General features: G+C 48.3%; 1 protein-coding gene across 2 annotated transcripts in view; it reads right to left on the bottom strand.

The window, feature by feature from the left end:
• Nucleotides 1–21,165, bottom strand: part of top3b (DNA topoisomerase III beta) — a 129,278-nt gene that overhangs the window by 2,138 nt on the left and 105,975 nt on the right. For both annotated transcript variants that reach the window (XM_072498403.1, XM_072498397.1), the window contains 3 exons: nt 15,858–16,007; nt 5,836–5,936; nt 410–611 (listed from right to left, as the gene is read on the bottom strand). In XM_072498403.1, coding sequence (XP_072354504.1) covers nt 410–611; nt 5,836–5,936; nt 15,858–16,007 — 453 coding nt within the window. The remainder of the gene's footprint in view (nt 1–409; nt 612–5,835; nt 5,937–15,857; nt 16,008–21,165) is intronic.

The following is a 21,165-nucleotide window of genomic DNA, read 5'->3' on the forward strand; positions in this document are numbered from 1 at the left end:
TATCCACCAATGAGTTGAAGTATGGCTCGAGGAGGTACCAAGATCAACCTCTCGTCTGTGCAAAAATTGAATGATACACTTAGCCTCAGAAGCCCTGTTCCAGGGCAGATCAAAATGCTACCCAGTAATTCCTACAGGTTAGTTTTTGTGGAAGGCTGTGATATTCACTACATTCAAACAGCCTGCTAATTGTCACTGTCTAGACTCACACATTAAGAATAACGACATGGCTAGTACTGATGATACATGTGGAACAACTCCAGAAATAGTCAGCATGCTCAGGAAAGTAAAAACACTAAATAAAAATAAACAAACAAGAAGGATCAGAATCATGTTCTGTTTGTGGCAAACTCACAAACAGAGTGAACCAGTGAGTCCAGTCAGCGTTGAGTTTTGGTAGCTCTCTCACCTTTCCTCATATCACGGAATGGTGGGTGGTTGTAGCAATACGGACACAGTGGGTAGCTCTTCCCCCTGGAACCAGATGACCAGAGAACCAGTTCAAACTCATCCAGAGGACAGCGGAGTTCTTTGTACAATTTAATTGTTCCATTCTGGGGTAAGCTGTAGGTATCATCACAATGGGAACAATGCATCCGGCTGGGTTTGGCCTGGGAGATAACAATCAAATATTAGTGTATAAAAGCAAATTACTGTGGATGCTGGAATCTGAAACAAAAACAGAAAATACTGGACAATCTCAGCAGGTCTGACAGCATCTGTGGAGAGAAGGAGTTAATGTTTCGAGTCAAATATTAGTACTACTATTTACTTTAAAAATAAAAAAAATCTTTTAGAGCACCCAATAATTTTTCCCCCCCCAATAATTTTTAGCGAGGCCAATCCATCAAACCTGCACATCTTGGGTTGTGGGGGTGAAATCCACACAGACACGGGGAAAATGTGCAAACTCCACAGAGACAGTGACTCGGGGCCGGGATCGAACCCGGGTTCTCAGCGCCGTAGGCAGAAGTGCTAACCACTGAGTCACCGTGCCGCCAGTACTACTATTTATTATGGTTATTACTTCAATGTGGGTTTAACACTTCTTACTTCTGGAATTACAGGCATTAGAACCATAGAACTCCTATGATACAGAAAGTGGCCATTCAGCCCATCGAGCCTGCACCAACCCTCTGAAAGAGCACCCCACCCAGGCTCACACCCCGCCCTATCCCTGTAACCCCACCTACCTGCTACATGGTATGGGCGATTTAGAATGGCCAATCCATCGAACCTCCATAAATTTTTGGACTGTGGGTGGGAAACCAGAGCATCCAAAGGAAACCCACGCAGACACAGGGAGAAAATGCAAACTCCAAACAGACACTCACCCCAGATCAGAATTGAACCCGGGTTCCTGGCGCTGTGAGGCAGCAGTGCTAACCACTGTGTCACCATTAGGTCCAGGACTATCTTATAAAGACTCAGCACTGACAGTGTTGGAGCTCTGAATTTTCATCGGCATACTTACCAACCACGTGGTAGCGCCTGTAGATGTGGCACCTGCAGAACTAGAATCCCAGTTACCCATTCACAAACCTACCGACAAGTGAATGAAACGTACAACATCCACAGGTCTGGTAACTATAGAAATACAAGGATGGCATGGTGGCACAGTGATTCGCGCCGCTGCCTCACAACGCCAGGGGCATGGGTTTGATTCCAGCCTTGGGTGACTGTGTGGAATTTGCACTTTCTCCCCATGTCTGCATGGGCTTCCTCCGGGTGCTCCAGTTTCTTCCCACAGTCCAAAGATGGGCAGATTAGGTGGATTGGCCATGCTAAATTTCTCCTTTGTGTCCAAAGATGGGCAGGTTAGGTGGATTGGCCATGATCAATGCACTGTGTTACAGGGATAGGGCGGGGAGTGGGCCTAGGTAGAATGCTCTTTCGAAGGTTCGGTGCAGACTCAATGGGCCAAATGGCCTCCTTCTGCACTGTAGAGATTCTATGGAACCCAGCACACCATCACAGGTCTGCTAACAACAGCACAAAGGGATTTTGGAGTACAAATACATCAATCATAAGACCATAGGAAATAGAAACAGGAGGCGGCTGTTCAGCCTTCTGGAACCTGCTCCGCCATTCAATAGGATCATGGCTGTTCCGACATTCCTCACACATACTTTCCTGCCCTTTCCCCATAACCCTTGATCCCTTACTGATCAAGAATCTATCTATCTGCACCCTATGCACAAGGACTCTGCTCCCACAGCTCCCATGGCAAGGAGTTCCAAAGACTCACAACCCTCCAAGAGAAAAAAAATTCCTCCTCATCTTCGTGTTTATTCTGAGACTAGGCCCTCTGGTCCCAGACTCTCCCACGAGGTGAAACATCCTCTCTGCATTTTCCCTGTCAATCCCCTTAAGAATCATAAATATTTAATGAGATCACTCTCATTCTTCTAAATCCCAATGAGTCCCAACACAAGTTCCAACATTTTTCCAACAGTAGATGTTAAGCTAATTGGTCTATAGTTACCCATTTTTTGCCTCCCTCCTTTTTTGAACAGGGGAGTTTCATTTGAAGTTTTCCAATCCTCCAGTACTTTTCCAGAAAGCAAGGAATTTTGGAAAATTACAACCATGCATCCACCATCTCTGTAGCTACTTATTTTAGGATCCTAGGATGCAATCCATCAGGGCCAGGACACCTATCTGCCTTTAGCCCCATTAATTTATCTAATACTACTTCTGTAGTGATGCCAAGATATTTAATTCCTCCCCTACATTCTTTAATATTAATGGGATGTTCGAAATATCTTCCACCATAAAGACTGATGCAAAACAGCTGTTTAACTCCTCTGCCATTTCCTTGTTCCCTATAACTATCTGCCCAGATTCATTTGAAATGAAATGAAATGAAAATCGTTTATTGTCATGAGTAGGCTTCAATGAAGTTACTGTGAAAAGCCCCTAGTCGCCACATTCCGGCGCCTGTTCGGGGAGGCTGGTACGGGAATTGAACCGTGCTGCTGGCCTGCCTTGGTCTGCTTTAAAAGCCAGCGAATTAGCCCAGTGAGCTAAACCAGCCCCTTTCTAAGAGGCTATGTTCACTTTTGACCTCTCTCTTCCTTTTTATACATTTAAAGAAGCTTGTCAGTTTTTATATTTCTCGCTAGTTTGCCCTCGTAGTTTATTTTCTCTCCCTTTATTATCTTTTTCGCTCTCCTTTGCTGGATTCTGAATTTCTCCTAATCTTCGGGGCTAACACTGACTCTTGCCTCCTTGTGTGTTTTTTCTTTCAAATTAACACTCTCCTTAACTTCCATAGTTAGCCATGGCTGGTTTATCCCTCTCTTAGAATCTTTGCTCCTTGTTGGGATACATTTTTGCAGAGAGTCATGAATTACCTCCTTAAATGTCTGCCACTACTTGTTTACTGTCTTTCTTGCTAATCTATCCGCCCAATGCACTTTAGCTAACTCTATCCTCATTTCATTGTAATTCCCTTTATTTAAGTTAAACAGTTGTTTCTGACCCAAGTTTCTCACTCTCAAACTGAATATTAAATTCTATCATGTTATGATTACTACCTTCTAGGGGATCTTGAAGTGTTAGTGCTTTCCTTAAACCATTTGTGCTTGAAATGCATTTTTTGATTAAGCTCCATTCAAGGGCTTGGGTGTTAATTGTATAATGTGATGAAAGTAGGAATTTCAGGTATATTTTGTATTATATGTATTTGGTGCAGTAAGGGCTTGGGTTAGTGTGTGTGCATGACTGCTGCAGTAGTCTTTTTAAAAAGTCCTGGTTTAAAAGACAGACACCTGGCCACAAGGGATAATTAAAGCTCGTAAAAGTTTGGTCTCATGGAATTTTGTTTATTTGAAGAAGGTTCCCTGGGGAGTAGATAATTAGAGACACTATATTTACACTTAAATAACCAGGTCATGGGATTTGAGTGGGATAAGGAAGATGTAACTAATAGGAGGAGCTACGGTTGTACCAGGTCTCTAGCAGGCAGGCCAAACTTAGTTTTTTTGGCTGGAAGGCGAGCCGAGAAGTAGTTTCTGAAGAATACAGCAGAGATTCTGCATTATTCTGACAAGGTTCAGGTCTCTCTCTTCAAACAGTCTCAAAAGATCTCTATTTAATCTTTGGCAAGTAATCCTGTGTTAGCTAACTGTATTTAAAAGTGGATTTTGACCCGCGATAGGTTTTGGTTGAGTAGAGATAAAAGATAGCAGTTTGGAGTTTGTGTTTCATGTTATTGTTAAGCATTGTTTAGTAATTATAAGCTATTTTTCTTTATCAGATTAAAAGTTAGGAATATTGTATTAGTAATAAAGTTTGTTTTCATATACCACTTCCCTATTTGTGCGGGGAATCACTCCTGGAGTGGAGTATCCTTTCCTCAGTCTTACAAATTAAATAAAATATTGGGGTTTCAGTCAGGTATCCTAGCAACTGTTGCGGTCTGGTTCAGAATTGTAATAAAATGAATTATGCTTAATAGTATGCAGATGTCGGGTATCAATTGGGGATTCACTTCAGCCCCTAAGAAAATAAATACAGACTAAAATTGTGGTTGTTGGATTAGGAAGGTTGTTAGGTATATGTAATTCCGTAAATAAATTTTGTCATGAAGCCGCCTGGAAACAGCAATAGACAGTATTCAAAGGGCCTCAATTGGTATGTGTCTCTCCAGGTAACGAGTTTAGAAAAGCAGTTTAGATAATAATCAAATGCGACTAGTTTATGGAGGAGAAGGGGATTATAGACAATTGGGAAGGTCTCTGAGATTTACATATGTTAACGTATCGTCAAAGAAGTTGATGGGGGCAGGCAGCTGAATGCACAGAAGGCATAATCAAAGAACAACAAAGGTTTAATTGCCCAGACCCTGAAAAATCAGGCTAGGCAATTATTATCGAGCAGTCTCAAGAGGCAGACAGGCTAGTTTCCAGCCACCAATCCTGAAGGCCAAGTTTACATCACACATGCTTGGAAGAGCCAAGGCAGTGCAAAAAACCTTTGTAACAGCAGTTTTTAAATATCTTTGCTGGACCAGGAAAAGACGGTTCCCAGATTTGAGCATCTGCCCATCTTGCGTGCTTTTTGACAATATGTAAAGATTGGCTCCAGTTCTGCCATTCACCAACTGACTTTTCGGACTACAACACTGGGCACATAAATTATACTGATAGAGTGCTACATTGTCAAAAGTGCCATTTTCAAATAAAATGTCAAACAGAGGCTGTCTGCTCTTTGTTTATGCACAAAAGAAACACTTTGTACATTTTAAAAGGACAGGCAGGTTCTCAGTGTCCCATTTGCATTTATCTGCCACCGAAATAGAGTGAGTGGTTGTTTACCTTACTGACGTTGGGATTTCATGTGCAAATTGGCTGCAGCATTACGATCAGTTATACTTCTCATTAGAAAGCACTCAACAACTGTCTCGGACTGTACCTGAATTTACTGCTCCAAGAATCTACTTTTTTCTTTGAGTCACTTAGTATAACCACGGGGTTCCGGGATTCTTGAAGATGGCATATTGCTGATAATGGGATAGACAGAATCATAAAGTACAACACAGAATGAGACCATTCAGCCCATCCACTAAAAGCTGGGTCTTTCAAACCAATCCACCTCTTCTTTATATGAATTATATTCTCCTTCAAGTGTTGAATCCAATTCCTTTTTGAAGTCTACAGTTGAATTCATATACACCGCCCTACCAGGCAGCGTGTTCCAAATCCTAACCATTGGTCGCAAACATTATCACTGTATTGCTAATAAATACTAACGCAATTTAAAGAAACTGTGCTTAGGATTATGGAAAATAAGTCAATTCATTCTCTGCCCACCCTCATTCACTTCACCAACCTGAATGTACTTCATGAATCGATGACACTTGCCACAGCGGGACAGAGGCTTCCCAGTCTCAGCAATTGGAGAAAATGACACCTCCATTAATTCATCCATACCTGTAAAGTAAGAGAACGGACTGAGCAAATGTAACCATAAAAGGGCACTGAAGGCCGAAGGGTAAGCCGCCACCAATTCTCTACGACTTTCAAAGAGCAAACCTCTTCCAGACCTCCATTGCAGTTCAAACTTCACCCAAATGCAATCATTTCAGCATCTTGGATGATGAATAATGCTTTTCAGACATATAATGTACATCCTCAGTGACAAAGAATGCATTACTGCAGGATACAGCTAGGACAGTTCCAATCTTTGGATGCAGATTATTGTTTTTGTACAGTGTCACAATCCAATAAGACAGAATTATCTGTAAAAGATGTTTATTGTCAGCCAGGAATATCAATTCCATCTCTCCTTATCAAAACTTTGTTAAAAAATTGAACACAAAGTACTCTGAAGAATGGCCTAGTGTGAAACACAGTTCCTGATTGAGTACTGACAGGCCCACGTCTGTGCTGAGGCAACACATCTCAGTGAGGCAATGGTGGGACAAGTGTTTCAATCCCTCTTCGGAAGAGAATAGCCAGACAGGCTTCGTTCTCCTGAGCTGGCAGTGAGGAACAGTGTTACTGATGCCCAAGAATTGGGCAGCATGGTAGCATAGTGGTTAGCACAATTGCTTCACAGCTCCAGGGTCCCAGGTTCGATTCCCGGCTTGGGTCACTGTCTGTGCGGAATCTGCACGGTCTCCCCGTGTGTGCGTGGGTTTCCTCCGGGTGCTCCGGTTTCCTCCCACAGTCCAAAGATGTGCAGGTTAGGTGGAGTGGCCATGCTAAATTGCCCTTAGTGTCCAAAATTGCCCTCAGTGTTAGGTGAGGTTACTGGGTTATGGAGATAGGGTGAAGGTGTGGGCTTGGGTAGGGTGCTCTTTCCAAGAGCCGGTGCAGGTTCGATGGGCCGAATGGCCTCCTTCTGCACTGTGAAATCTATGAATTGCACCTCTTCAACAGAGTTCTTCAGTGAGAATCAAAGGAGCAATGCTGAACATCTCAGACATTAATAGATAAAGAGGGAATTTCTGGTGACAGGAATGTGCTGAGCAGACGCACAGGAACATTGGACAGAGTGCAGGAGGCCATTTGGCCCATCGAGTCAGCACCGACCACTTAAGGACTCACTTCCACCCTATCCCCCTAACCCAATAACCCCTCCTAACCTTTTTGGACACTAAGGGCAATTTAGCATGGCCAATCCACCTACCTACCCTGCACGTCTTTGGACTGTGGGAGGAAACCGGAGCACCCGGACGAAACCCACACACACACGGGGAGAACGTGCAGACTCCGCACAGACAGTGACTAGCGGGGGAATCGAAATTGGGACCCTGGCGCTGTGAAGCCACAGTGCTAACAACTATACTACCGTGCTGCCCAGGATAAGGTGGTCCTCCTCCTAACAGCCCAAAAGTAGGCTCTTTTACTCAAAGTAGCCAGCTAAAACAGGGAAAAAAAGTATTCCCTCACTCTACCCAACAACAGCACAAGAGACGATTCCCAGCAACAATAGCTTCAGAGGCCGGAAAGAAAAAAGGGGCAGAAGCCAGGAGAGACGAGCGATTGAGACGGCGGGCACACAAGGTGATGAAGTGCCGTCCGCACCAGAACGAGGGGGAACTAGCAAACCACACATGGGATTACCCCCTCACTGGAGGGTGGATGGAAGAAGTTCCTCACTAGAGAGCTAAGGGAGCTCAAGGAGGAAATCAAGACTGACATTAAAGCGGCGGTCACGGAGGCCCTAGCCACCATGCAGGTGGCCATGGACAAGGCAGAGAGGCAACTGGAGGCCCAGGGGAACACCATCAAGGAATTGGAGAGAGCCGCAACGGATCAGAGCGACCGGATGCCACCCTAGAAACGGAGATAGCGAGGTTGGTGGTGATGCAGCACAGTCTAAAGAGGAAAATAGAGGAGTAGGAGAACTGGTCATGGCGCCAGAACCTAAGGATAGTGGGCTTGCCGGAGGGAACCAAAAGGACCCCACGGAATATGTGGCCCAGATGTTGGGAAACCTGGTGGAAAGGGACAGCTTCCCCAACAAACAAGAAATAGACAGAGCCCACCGGTCACTCTGGCCAAAACCCAAGGCCAGAGAGCAGCCGAGGGCCAACATGCACTGCTACCAGGACCGGGAAAGAATCCTGCGATGCACCAGGCAAACAAAGACCTGCAACTGAGATGGAGGGGTACACACCACCAGCGGGGGATTAGCTAGGGATGTAAATGGGGGAGGGGGGAAACAGTATCATAAGGGAAACAAACTGACGGGGGGTGGGGGGAGGAAGGACACTAGGCTGGCTACAACAGGCCACACATGGTGACATGGAACAAAATGGCACTGCAAACAGCCAAGTTGGAGGGTCCCCAAACAAAGGGAAACCAGAGTGCAGAGTCTCACCCACATGGCGTACACATAATTGGCGGCCATATTGGGTAGCCCCTGGGCAAAGGGAAATCCCGGAGCACAGGGTCCCGGCCTCATGGTGAGTACGGTGACTGAGGCCATCTTGGATGGCCCCCTAACAAAAAATGAAATGAAAATGAACAAAGGGAAACTCCGGAGTGCAGGGGCACATCCAGAAGGTAGATCCCGCAGGGGGGCACAAAATCTCCCCAATAGATTAGGCAGCTGGAACGTCAGGGGACTTAACAGCCCAGTGAAAACATCCAGAGTCTTTGCCAACTGGAAAACTATGAAAGCTGACATAGTCTTCCTCCAAGAGACACACCTGAGGGGGAAGGACCGATTGAGAGTAAAAAAGGGCTGGGAGGAACAGACGTACCATTCTTGCTACAGGACGAGAGATCGGGGGGTAGCTTAATAAGACGACAGCATTTACTGCGATGAGGGTGGTCACGGATCCAAGGGGCAATACGTCACAGTCAGCGGCATCCTGGACGGGGCACCAGTGGTCCTGGTTAACGTGTACGTTCCCAACTGGGACAACACGGAGTGGGTGGACTTTAACTCTGTGCAGGACCCACGAACGGACAGATCAAACCCCAAACCAGAGAAAACATCAAATATGGCGAAAGAACTGAATGCATTTATGCAATGATTGGGGTCAGTGGACCCATGGAAATTCCCACACCCAGACGAGAAGATTCTCCTTCTCTCAAATACACCCGTTATACTCGCACATCGGCTTCTATGTAGTGGGGAAATGGGGAAATCGGTGCTTCCAGCGATAGTAGGACCAGAATACTCTGTGATCGTAATCTTCGACCACACTCCACACTACATGGATGTGAGATTGGAGATGGGTTTTCCCAACGCCCCTCCAATGAGGTTGGACACAGCTCTCCTTGGCAATAATACATTTTGCGAGAAAATATCAGAGACCAAAGATGGGTGCGTTACCAACAACCAAAATGGGGAGCACTGAGCGCAGTGATTAGGAGTGAGATAATCACTTATAAAGGACTTATATAGGTAATGCATTTTGGAAGGTCTAATGAAGGTAGGGAATACACAGTGAATGGTAGAACCCTCAAGAGTATTGACAGTCAGAGAGATCTAGGTGTACAGGTCCACAGGTCACTGAAAGGAGTAACACAAGTGGAGAAGGTAGTCAAGAAGGCATTCGGCATGCTTGCCTTCATTGGCCGGGGCATTGAGTATAAAAACTGGCAGGTCATGTTGCAGCTGTATAGAACCTTGGTTAGGCCACACTTGGAGTATAGTGTTCAATTCTGGTCGCCACACTACCAGAAGGATGTGGAGGCTTTAGAGAGGGTGCAGAAGAGATTTATCAGGATGTTGCCTGGTATGGAGGGCATTAGCTATGAGAGGTTGAATAAACTTGGTTTGTTCTCACTGGAACAACGGAAGTTGAGGGGTGACCTGATAAGAGATCTACAAAATTATGAGGGGCATAGACAGAGTGGATAGTCAGAGGCTTTTACCCAGGGTAGAGGGGTCAATTACTAGGGAGCATGGGTTTAAAATGCGAGGGGCAAGGTTTAGAGGAGATGTACGAGGCAAGTTTTCTTTACACAGAGGGTAGTGGGTGCCTGGAACTCGTTGCTGGAGGAGGTGGTGGAAGCAGGGACGATAGTGACATTTAAGGGGCATCTTGACAAATACATGAATAGGATGGGAATAGAGGGATACAGACCCTGGAAGTGCAGAAGAGTTTAGTTTAGACGGGCAGCATGGTCGGCACAGGCTTGGAGGGCTGAAGGGCCTGTTCCTGTGCTGTACTTTTCTTTGTTCTTTGTTGACTCAGAGACAGGCGGGAGAGGGTGGCTAGGCAACAGCGTGTCGACTCTTTGCTGGAGGTTGACTCTCCACTAGTAAGGCAGTACACCAGCTCCACCAGACACGGGGCACCTTCGACGAACATTGAGACAAAGCCAGCAGCCTGCTGCTGCACCAGCTAAGAAAGCAGGCAGCCACGAGGGATATAGCTCAGATCATAGACAACAATGGCAGACTGGTAACCAAGCCTAATAAAGGTCAATGAAGCATTCAAGGCCTTCTACCGGGGGCTGTACACATCAGAGCCCCCCCCCCCCCCCCCCCCCTCAATGCGGACTCGAGGACTGGATATGCCAGTTGTTGGAGACGATAGAAAGCAGGGGCTGGAAGCACCACTAGTACTGGGAGAAGTTAAGTAGAGCATTAACTCCATGTAGGCGGGGAAGGCCCATGAACCAGATGGTTTCCCGGCGATCTTCTATAAAAGATTCGCACCAGCATTAGTTCCGCACTTGCAGGACCTATTCACAGACTTGCGAGCAATGGGCATGTTAGAACGGGCAGCACGGTAGCCTTGTGGATAGCACAATTGCTTCACAGCTCCAGGGTCCCAGGTTCGATTCCGGCTTGGGTCACTGTCTGTGCGGAGTCTGCACATCCTCCCAGTGTGTGCGTGAGTTTCCTCCGGGTGCTCCGGTTTCCTCCCACAGTCCAAAGATGTGCAGGTTAGGTGGATTGGCCATGATAAATTGCCCATAGTGTCCAAAATTGCCCTTAGTGTTGGGTGGGGTTACTGGGTTATGGGGATAGGGCGGAGGTGTTGACCTTGGGTAGGGTGCTCTTTCCAAGAGCCGGTGCAGACTCGATGGGCCGAATGGCCTCCTTCTGCACTGTAAATTCTATGAAACTCTATGAAACGTAGAACATTACAGCGCAGTACAGGCCCTTCGGCCCTCGATGTTGCGCCGACCTGTGAAACCAATCTAAAGCCCATCTACACTATTCCCTTATCATCCATATGTTTATCCAATGACCATTTAAATGCCCTTAATGTTGGCGAGTCCACTACTGTTGCAGGCAGGGCATTCCACGCCCTTACTACTCTCTGAGTAAAGAACCTACCTCTGACATCTGTCCTATATCTATCTCCCCTCAATTTAAAGCTATGTCCCCTCATGCTAGCCATCATCATCCAAGGAAAAAGGCTCTCACTGTCCACCCTATCTAATCCTCTGATCATCTTGTATGCCTCAATTAAGTCACCTCTTAACCTTCTTCTCTCTAATGAAAACAGCCGTAAGTCCCTCAGCCTTTCCTCATAAGATCTTCCCTCCATACCAGGCAACATCCTGGTAAATCTCCTCTGCACCCTTTCCAATGCTTCCACATCCTTCCTATAATGCGGCGACCAGACTGCACGCAATATTCCAAATGCGGCCGCACCAGAGTTTTGTACAGCTGCAACATGACCTCATGGCTCCGAAACCCAATCCCTCTACCAATAAAAGCTAACACACCGTATGCCTTCTTAACAACCCTCTCAACCTGGGTGGCAACTTTCAGGGATCTATGTACATGGACACCGAGATCTCTCTGCTCATCCACACTACCAAGATTCTTACCATTAGCCCAGTACTCTGTATTCCTGTCACTCCTTCCAAAATGAATCACCTCACACTTTCCTGCATTAAACTCCATTTGCCACCTCTCAGCCCAGCTTTGCAGCTTATCTATGTCCCTCTGTAACATCCTTCCGCACTGTCCACAACTCCACCGACTTTAGTGTCATCTGCAAATTTACTCACGCATCCTTCTACGCCTTCCTCCAGGTCATTTATAAAAATGACAAACAGCAGTGGCACCAAAACAGATCCTTGTGGTACTCCACTAGCAACTGAACTCCAGGCTGAACATTTCCCATCAACCACCACCCTCTGTCTTCTTACAGCTAGCCAATTTCTGATCCAAACTACTAAATCACCCTGAATCCCATGCCTCCGTATTTTCTGCAATAGCCTACCGTGGGGAACCTTATCAAACGCTTTACTGAAATCCATATACACCACATCAACTGCTTTACCCTCGTCCACCTGTTTGGTCACCTTCTCAAAGAACTCAATAAGATTTGTGAGGCACGACCTACCCTTCACAAAACCGTGTTGACTATCCCTAATCAAATTATTCCTTTCTAGATGATTATAAATCCTATCTTTTATAAACCTTTCCAAGACTTTGCCCACAACAGAAGTAAGGCTCATTGGTCTATAGTTATCGTGGTTGTCTCTACTCCCCTTCTTGAACAAGGGGACAACATTTGCTATCCCCCAGTCTTCTGGCACTATGTAGACAATGACGACATAAAGATCAAAGCCAAAGGCTCAGCAATCTCCTCCCTAGATTCCCAGAGAATCCTAGGATAAATCCCATCCGGCCCAGGGGACTTATCTATTTTCACACTTTCCAGAATTGCGAACATCTCCTCCTTATGAACCTCAAGCCAATTCTGTCACCAATTCTAGCACAAGCCTCAATCTCGCTGATACCCAAGGAAGATAAAGACCTGACTGAATGCGGATCCTACAGACCCATTTTGCTGCTCAATATCGATGTGAAAATACTGGCCACGATCTTAGCCAAATGATTGTAAAACTATGTACCAGAGGTGGTCGCAGAGGATCAGATGGGTTTTGTTAAGGGTAGACAGCTAACATCGAACATCAGGCACCTACTGAGCATGATAATGACCCCACCCAGGAAGAGAACACCAGAGGTGATCATCTCCCTGGATGCAGAAAAGACCTTCGACAGAGTCGATTGGAAGTACCTCAGAAGTACTGGAGCGGTTTGGGCTCAGAGCAGGGTTCACCATTTGGGTGAATGTCCTTTACAACGCTCCCACAGCGACACTGCAGAGCAACACCACCATCTCTACATTCTTCCAGCTGCACAGAGGCACAAGGCAGGGATGCCCGCTGTCCCCACTCCTGTTCACCATGGTGATTGCCCTCAGAGCGGCGAAGATTTGGAAGGGAATTCAGAGGGGGGGCAGAAAGCACAGAGTCTCACTCTATGCGGATGACCTATTCCTCTACGTCACGGACCCCTAAAGCAGTATGGAGGGGATCATGGCTCTCCTGAAAGAGTTTTGAACCTTCTCGGGCTACAAACTCAACCTGACCAGAAGTGAAATTTTCCCAGCGAACCAGCAAGGGAGAGAGACAAAGCTGGAGGGACTGCTGTTTCAACAAATTACGCTACCTGGGCATCCAAATTGCCCACAACTGGACACAGAGCCACAAATGGAACGTGACTAGTCTGGTGGAGGCGGTAAAGAAGGACCTGCAGAGGTGGGACACACTCCCACTCTCCCTGGCGGGGAGGGTACAGACGATCAAGATGAACGTACTGCCCAGTTTCCTCTTCAGATCCATACCGATCTACATCCCCAAGGCATTTTTTACCAAAATAGAGGAGAAAACACTCTACAAGCCCAGCGGTAATAGCTACGCTCCAGCCATGAAACCAGCTAAGGCAGCACGTTGGCCTGACCGAAATGTCCATCGTGGCCCCCATCTGCACCAATCACAGGTTCACGCCAGCCACAATGGACACCACCTTTAAGAGGTAGAGACAGGACAGAGGGAAAATCGACAGTTAGGGACTTCTACACAGATGACAGATTAGCAACTTTAGAGGAACTGACGGAAAGGTTACAACTGCTCAATAGACATTTACAAATCAAAAACGTCCTCTGCAAGGAGGAAACTTCTTTTTTTAATTGAAGGGGCAATTTAGCGTGGCCAATTCACCTACCTTGCACATCTTTTTGGGTTGTGGGACCTGCGCAGACACGGGGAGAATGTGCAAACTCCACATGGACAGTAACCCAGGGCCGGGATCAAACCCGGGTCCTGAGCCGCGTGAGGCAGCAGTGCTAACCACTGCACCTCTGTGCGGCCTGCAATTTGAAGACAACATACCCACGGACAAATGATAGAGGAACTGTCGGACACGGGCAACTTAGGTAGGGGTGGGGGGGGGGAGTGAACTGCGGGGACATGTATGGGCGACTGTTAGAAGAAGCTCATTTCCTGCTAGACAAGACACTGGAAAAATGTGCGGAAGAACAAGGGATAGAAATAGGGTGGGAACTCTGGAGCGGAGCATGGGAAGAGGGCAAACTCCACTTCCACATGCGCAAGGCTAAGCCTAATGGAGCTGAAAGTGGTGCACAGAGCACACCTAACTGGAACCCGAATGAGCAGGTTCTTCTCGGAGGTGCAGCACAAATGTGAACGGTGCCAGGGAGGCCTGGCCAACGACACCCACATGTTCAGGGCGTGCCTCAGACTTGCTGGGTCCTGGACAGCCTTCTTTGAGGCAATCTCCAAGGTGATGAGGGTGGAGCCAAGCCCGAAAGTGGCAGTCTTCGGGTTATCAGACCAGCCAGAACTCTTCATGGGGAGGGGGACCAACGCCCTCGCCTTTGCCTCCCTAATCGTTGCCGAAGAATCCTGTTTGGCTGACGATCAGCAGCACCACCCAAAGCTGCAGACTGGCTGTCCGACCTGTCTGAATATCTCCAATTGGAGAATATCAAATTCGCCATCCGGGGGTCAGAAGAGGACCGCAAGGCGTGGAAGCCATTCACCAACTTGTTCGAAGTAGGCAACTGTAAATAGGATCTAATCTGTTCACACTCTGGTGAACATGTTTGATTTTCCTCTTGTTCTCTTTATTATCATTAAATTTATTTGTTTTCTTGTAACATACATGTATTTCTTTTGTTTTCTTTTTGTACAAAGTAGAACTGCATCCAGATCACGTTCTGTAAACTCTTCCCTCCATCTCAAAAGCATGAGCACCAACAATTGAGCAACAGCTGACACCACAAACATTACACAGTTTGAGTGCCATGGAGAGAAGTGCCATTGCAGCGTCCAAATCCTGCAGGGATGGTTGCAAGAAGACTGGTCATGAGCAGCGATGGAGCTAAAATTGTGCACTAGCTCAAACTGCATTTTTCTCAATTGATAAGGAATAATCTTAATTTCCCCAGTGTATTAATAACCAAATGGTCGCATTCTTTCACAGTATGCGTGGAGGACAGATGAATTCATTCTCTAAGAAAAGGTATGTAAAAGTATGGCAGTCGGTGGTTGATAGGAAAAGGACGGGTGCTGTTGTCAGACTGATGGGCGTGCTTTCTACTGACAGTGCACTGGGATAATCTCACTGGTACATACAAGTGAATTTCCTTGCTGTTTACAACCTACAGGCGGAGACGGGGCTGATGGAATTTTCTCATCATTGTATCAGTTAATGAGTACTATGGAACATTCAGTCTTAGGAGAGTCCAGAGTATAAGCACAGTTGAGGCTGATAATGATGTCTGTCTTGATGCAAAACGTTTGATGAAACTTTTGCAATTAAACCATCTTCCACGTTATCTATTGTTCCATGAGGTAACTATTGCCTTTCACTGGTGGTGTTCCAATTACAAATATATTTCTTCAATCATGGCCTATCAGCCAACAGATGAAAGATTCCTACTCAGACAGATCTACAGATGAACGTGGAGGTAATTGTTACTGCTGGGAGTACAGAATGGAGAATTAAGGAGCCTTACAAAATAAATTCTTGTGACTGACTACTGAACAGTTTGACAATTAGTCATAGGAATTTGTTATAATACAAAACATCAAAACATTCAGTTGTACCAGCTACAGAGTCGACAAAATAATGGAACTTCCTCTTGAAGATATTTAGGGCGTGCTCCAGGACGGGTGGGAAGTCAGCTTTTCCCGCAGCAATGAGGCCGAGTTGTTTCTCAACAGCACTGCGGATGGTGGGAAGGACAAGCTCCTGGTCTGTCAAAATACAAACAGATCATACAAACTAACTAGAGAAAAGATCGCTGTACAAAACGGATAGAATTTGCTTAATAATATCCACTGCCACCCAGCCCCCACCCTCAACTCTGCCACCTCCCGGCCCACATTATGCTCCTTGACCTGGGAGTGTGTGTTAGGAAATCTGGACAGATATTCCTTCATAGATTACAGTTGGACTGAATAGCGTTCAGGTCCCACAGATTTCAACGGGTAGAAAATTGATGAGCGAGGTGTTTATTGTTAATATTCGTTCTCAGCATGTGGTCATTGCTGGCCATCCCTAGTTGCCCAGAAAAGCTGGTTGTCTTATTTAATAACTGCAGTGTAGTGGTTTGATATAACTGAGTGGCTTGTGAAACAATTACAAAGGGAAATAAAGAATTAACCAAGTTGGTGTGTGACTAGACTCACAGAGCAGGTAAGAGGGGTTTCTTTCCTTGAAGGATATTAAAAGATAGTTGGGTTCTTATGATAATCTGAATGTTTCATGGTTTTAATTACGGAATTTAATTTCTCAAGTTGCTATCGTTAGATTTAAACTCATGTTCTCTGGAATAGTAGTTTAATAATATAGCTACTATCGTGCTGTACATCTGCAAACCAACCATTTCCACACTGTCATAGCAGTCATCATGGAGTGGCAGTAGGAGTGACCGGATCACCAGATTATTTTTCAAATGAAGAATGGTGTGCAGTATGGGAAAATCCATAGGAAATAGGAAGTGGACAAAAATTGTTGCTTAATTCTCTCAAACTGTTAATGTTCCAGAAGCACATTAATTGCACACCCTCATCACAATGCAGGGCAAGTTACATGTTCAACAAAGGGGAGGAATTAATACATTGTGTTAAATACAAGATTGTCTTTCTTTGATCAAACTTTCTTTGTTCAAATAGCTTTAAAATAATTCAATTGCTTCACGAAGCACCATTCCCTAGTGAAATGAGCTAGCAAGCCTCTGTCAGTAAAATGCCTGATGTGATCCACAGTGGGTACATGGGTTGTATTTGGTCTCCAATGCTACCTCATTTTCTGAAGGGAGGTACTTGGGCTCTGTTCAGTGGTTCCCTGATGATGCATGGCCAATACTGGCTGAGAATTTGTGGGGAAAATTAAACTTGAATCTCATGATCCTGCAACACAGCACTGCATAGTTCCTCGTCATTGTGCCACATTCTTGTCAATTAAAACTAAAAGAGTGAGGAACTTCGCCACAACACTACTGCTGCTTTTGCCTTAATTGGTAAAATGGATGCATTAATACATAAATAGTGATCATTTCGATTTCCCTTTCAGTTTGATGGGCGGCATGGTAGCACAGTGGTTAGCACTGTTGCTTCACAGCTCCAGGTCCCAGGTTCAATTCCCAGCTTGGGTCACTGTCTGTGCGGAGTCTGCACGTTCTCCCCGTGTCTGCGTGGGTTTCCTCCGGGTGCTCCGGTTTCCTCCCACAGTCCAAAGATGTGAAGGTTAGTTGGATTGCCCATGCTAAATTGCCCTTAAGTGTCCAAAAAAGAAAGTTAGCTGGCGTTGCTGCGATGGAGTGGAGGTGTGGGCTTGGGTGGAGTGCTCTTTTCGGGGGCCGGTGCAGACTCGATGGGCCGAATGACTTCCTTCTCCACTGTAAATTCTATGATCTATGACAGTACAAATGCTTTGTTGTAATGTAATTATTTTTAGTATTTTTGACTATGTACACAATGGTCAAGTCACAATCAAATCCCTCAGCATGAATTTGAAGGAAAAAGATGCCCTATCTGAATTTAGACTTTTTAAACAAAGGATGGAATTATGCTTTTTAGATTTATCCATCACAGAACAAGTAGTGAAAATAAAGAAAGCCATTGGAAATTAAGGGTTGCACAGAGTAATTTCGGGCTTGTCCGAGGATCATAGAAACATGAAAAAACAGGTGCCGGAATAGACCATTCGGCCCTTCGAGCCTGCTCCTCCATTCAATATGATCATGGCTGACCATCCATATCAATAGCCGGTTCCCCCTTTCTCCCCATATCCTTTGATCCACCTTGCCCCAAGTGTTATATCTAACTGCTTCTTGAAAAAATACAATGTTTTGACCTCAACTACCTCCTGTGGTAACCAGACACTGGGCGAAGAAATTTCTCATCCCGGTCCTAAATGGTCTACCCCATATCCTCAGAACGCCTGGTTCTGGACATCTCCACCATCACGGACATCCTTCCTGCATTTACCCTGTCTAGTCCTGTTAGAATTTTATAGGTTTCTATGAGATCCCCCACTAACGCTTCTGAATTCCAGCAAATGTAATCCTAACCGACTCAATCTCTCCTCATACATCAGTCCTGGAGTTAGTCTGGTAAACTCAGCACTTCCTCTACAGCAAGAACATCCTTCCTCAGATAGGGAGACCAGGGGCGAAATTCTCCGTTATCGGCGCAAAGTCCGCCGATCGGTGCAAAAAATGGCGCAAATCCGACTTGCGTCACGTCGGAAAAATGGGTCAAAAGTCTCCGGCCCGAAATGGGCTAGCAGCGACGTGACGGGATCCGCGCTTGCGCACGTGGTTCACGCCGTGCAGCGTCATCCACGCCGCACGGCGTGACGGCTCATAAGGCCGCGCTGCTCCCCCCCACCCGACCGGAACACCCGACTGGATGGCTGGCCACCGCTCAGCCCCGAGGTTCCAGTCACGGGATGTGGAGGCACTCCTGGACGCAGTGGAGCAGAGGAGGGACGCCCTGTATCCCGGGCACGGCCGCAGAGTTGCCCCACGCCACAGCCGGCGTCTGTGGAGGGAGGTGGCAGAGGCCGTCACAGCTGCGGCCCTGACACCACGGACAGGCACCCAGTGCCACAAGAAGGTGAACAACCTCGTCAGAGCAGGCAGGGTGAGCCTCCCCATATCCCCCCCTCCCCCATATCCCCCCTCCCCCATTATCCCCCCTCCCCCATAATTCCCCCTCCCCATATATCCCCCCTCCCCATATATGCCCCCTCCCCCATATCGCCCCTCCCCCATATCCCCCCCATCCCCATATCCCCCCCTCCCCCAGATCCCCAAGTGAATCCAGCCCTAACCTTAACCTCTGCAATGCACGCGCAACCGATGGCGTGCATTCATATACCTGCCTAACACTGTTGCCTTTTACCCCTGCCACCACCCCCACGCCACAGGAGAAGCGCGCACACAACAATAGGGAGCATGTGAGGACTGGAGGAGGCCCCGCTGATGAGAGGCCACTGACCGAACACAAGGAAAGGGCCCTGGAACTGGCTGGCGGACCTGAGGACCGGGAGGTTGCTGATGCAGAGGTCGGGGACGTACTACCAAGTGAGCCACCGACAGCCCGTCCCCATATCCCCCCCTCCCCCATATCCCCCCTCCCCCATATCACCTGATCACTTCCTGCATGTCTAACCATGCATGCTTCATTGTGTATCGCAGGAGCAAACGTCGAGGCACCCATCCCCGCAGATGCAGACCGCCTGCAGGATGCCCCTCAGAGGCCACGGGAGACGGAGAGATCCGGCATGCGACGCCCGCAGGATGCCCCTCGCACACCACGGGAGACGGAGAGACCCGGACCCTCCGGCATGCGATGCCCGTAGGATGCCCCTCGCACACCACGGGAGACGGAGAGACCCGGACCCTCCGGCATGCGACGCCCGCAGGATGCCCCTCGCACACCACGGGAGACGGAGAGACCCGGACCCTCCGGCATGCGATGCCCGCAGGATGCCCCTCGCACACCACGGGAGACGGAGAGACCCGGACCCTCCGGCATGCGACGCCCGCAGGATGCCCCTCGCACACCACGGGAGACGGAGAGACCTGGAGCAACAGGGAGACGACACCCCCATCACGTGCGGGAGCGACGAGGCAAGCGTGTGCCACCCAGCGACGAGGGGGGCAGCCACAGGCCCCCGTCACATCCGAGCCAGGACACCCCTACCCGGGACACCCCTACCCGGGACACCCCTACCCGGGACACCCCTACCCGGGACACCCCTACCCGGGAAGACGAAATACCGGACAGTGACTCAGAGTGGATGGGTGGAGACGAACCCCCACCCCAAAGTGCCATGGACGCAGAGTGGGACGAAGAGCACGACACAACGCCACTGCTGTCACCAACACCCTCCACCATCACAGAAACACTCACCTCGGTTGGGCACTTTAGTGATGAGGCGTCTGGTACACTCACTGGTGCGCACAACACAGCCGTCCCGGTACAGCAGGTGGAGGTAGAGCAGCAGAGGGGCCGGGCGTCGGAGGGCAGCCCAGCCCAAGCGAACATCTGCCGCCCAGATGGATCCCGGGTTCCTGGAGTTTCCACACCCACACATAGATCCGATGCAACCACCGACCCGGAGACGAGCGAAGAGGGTGACGGCCGGCTTGCGGCGGCTGCAGTCGCAGGTGGAGGAGTCCACCCGCGTCCAGGAGCTGGAAGTGGTGCCGGTCATGCGTGCCACCCAGGCTGACACCGCACGGGTGGCGTCCGCGGTGGAGGCAATGGGTGCGACGGTGTCAGACATGGGGAACGGTTTGCGAGGCCTGGGTTTTTCCGTGCAGGCGGCGTCTGTGGCCCAGGACATGGCTGCCCTCTCACAGGAGGCCATGAGCCAGAGCCAGCGCCAGATGGCAGAGGCGCTCAACACCATAGCCCAGTCTCAGCAGGCCATGGCCCAGTCTCAGCAGGCCATGGCCCAGTCTCAACAGGCCATGGCCCAGTCTCAACAGGCCATGGCCCAGTCTCTGCAGGCCATGGCCCAGTCTCTGCAGGCCATGGCCCAGTCTCAGCAGGCCATGGCCCAGTCTCAGCAGGCCATGGCCCAGTCTCAGCAGGCCATGGCCCAGTCTCAGCAGGCCATCGCTGAGGGCATCGGCGCCAGTGGCCATGTGCGAGCCGGCGTCGCACAGTCACAGACATGGTTTGCCAACCCCCTGGGCTCCATGGCTGCAAACCTGCAGACCCCTGACGATACCAGCACGGGCCTCCAGGACTGGCAGCGCCAGATGCCGGGGGGGCGTCGGATGGCCAGTCCGTTCGCATCCCCCACCCATGTAGAGGCCTGGGGGCCATCGGGCACCCCGAGGGAGGTGGTGGTGGTGTGGTCCGTCCCGGCTCCCTCTGTAGGGGAGGTCCC

This window comes from Scyliorhinus torazame, chromosome 1, assembly GCF_047496885.1.
Source record: "Scyliorhinus torazame isolate Kashiwa2021f chromosome 1, sScyTor2.1, whole genome shotgun sequence".
Lineage (NCBI taxonomy): Eukaryota > Metazoa > Chordata > Chondrichthyes > Carcharhiniformes > Scyliorhinidae > Scyliorhinus > Scyliorhinus torazame.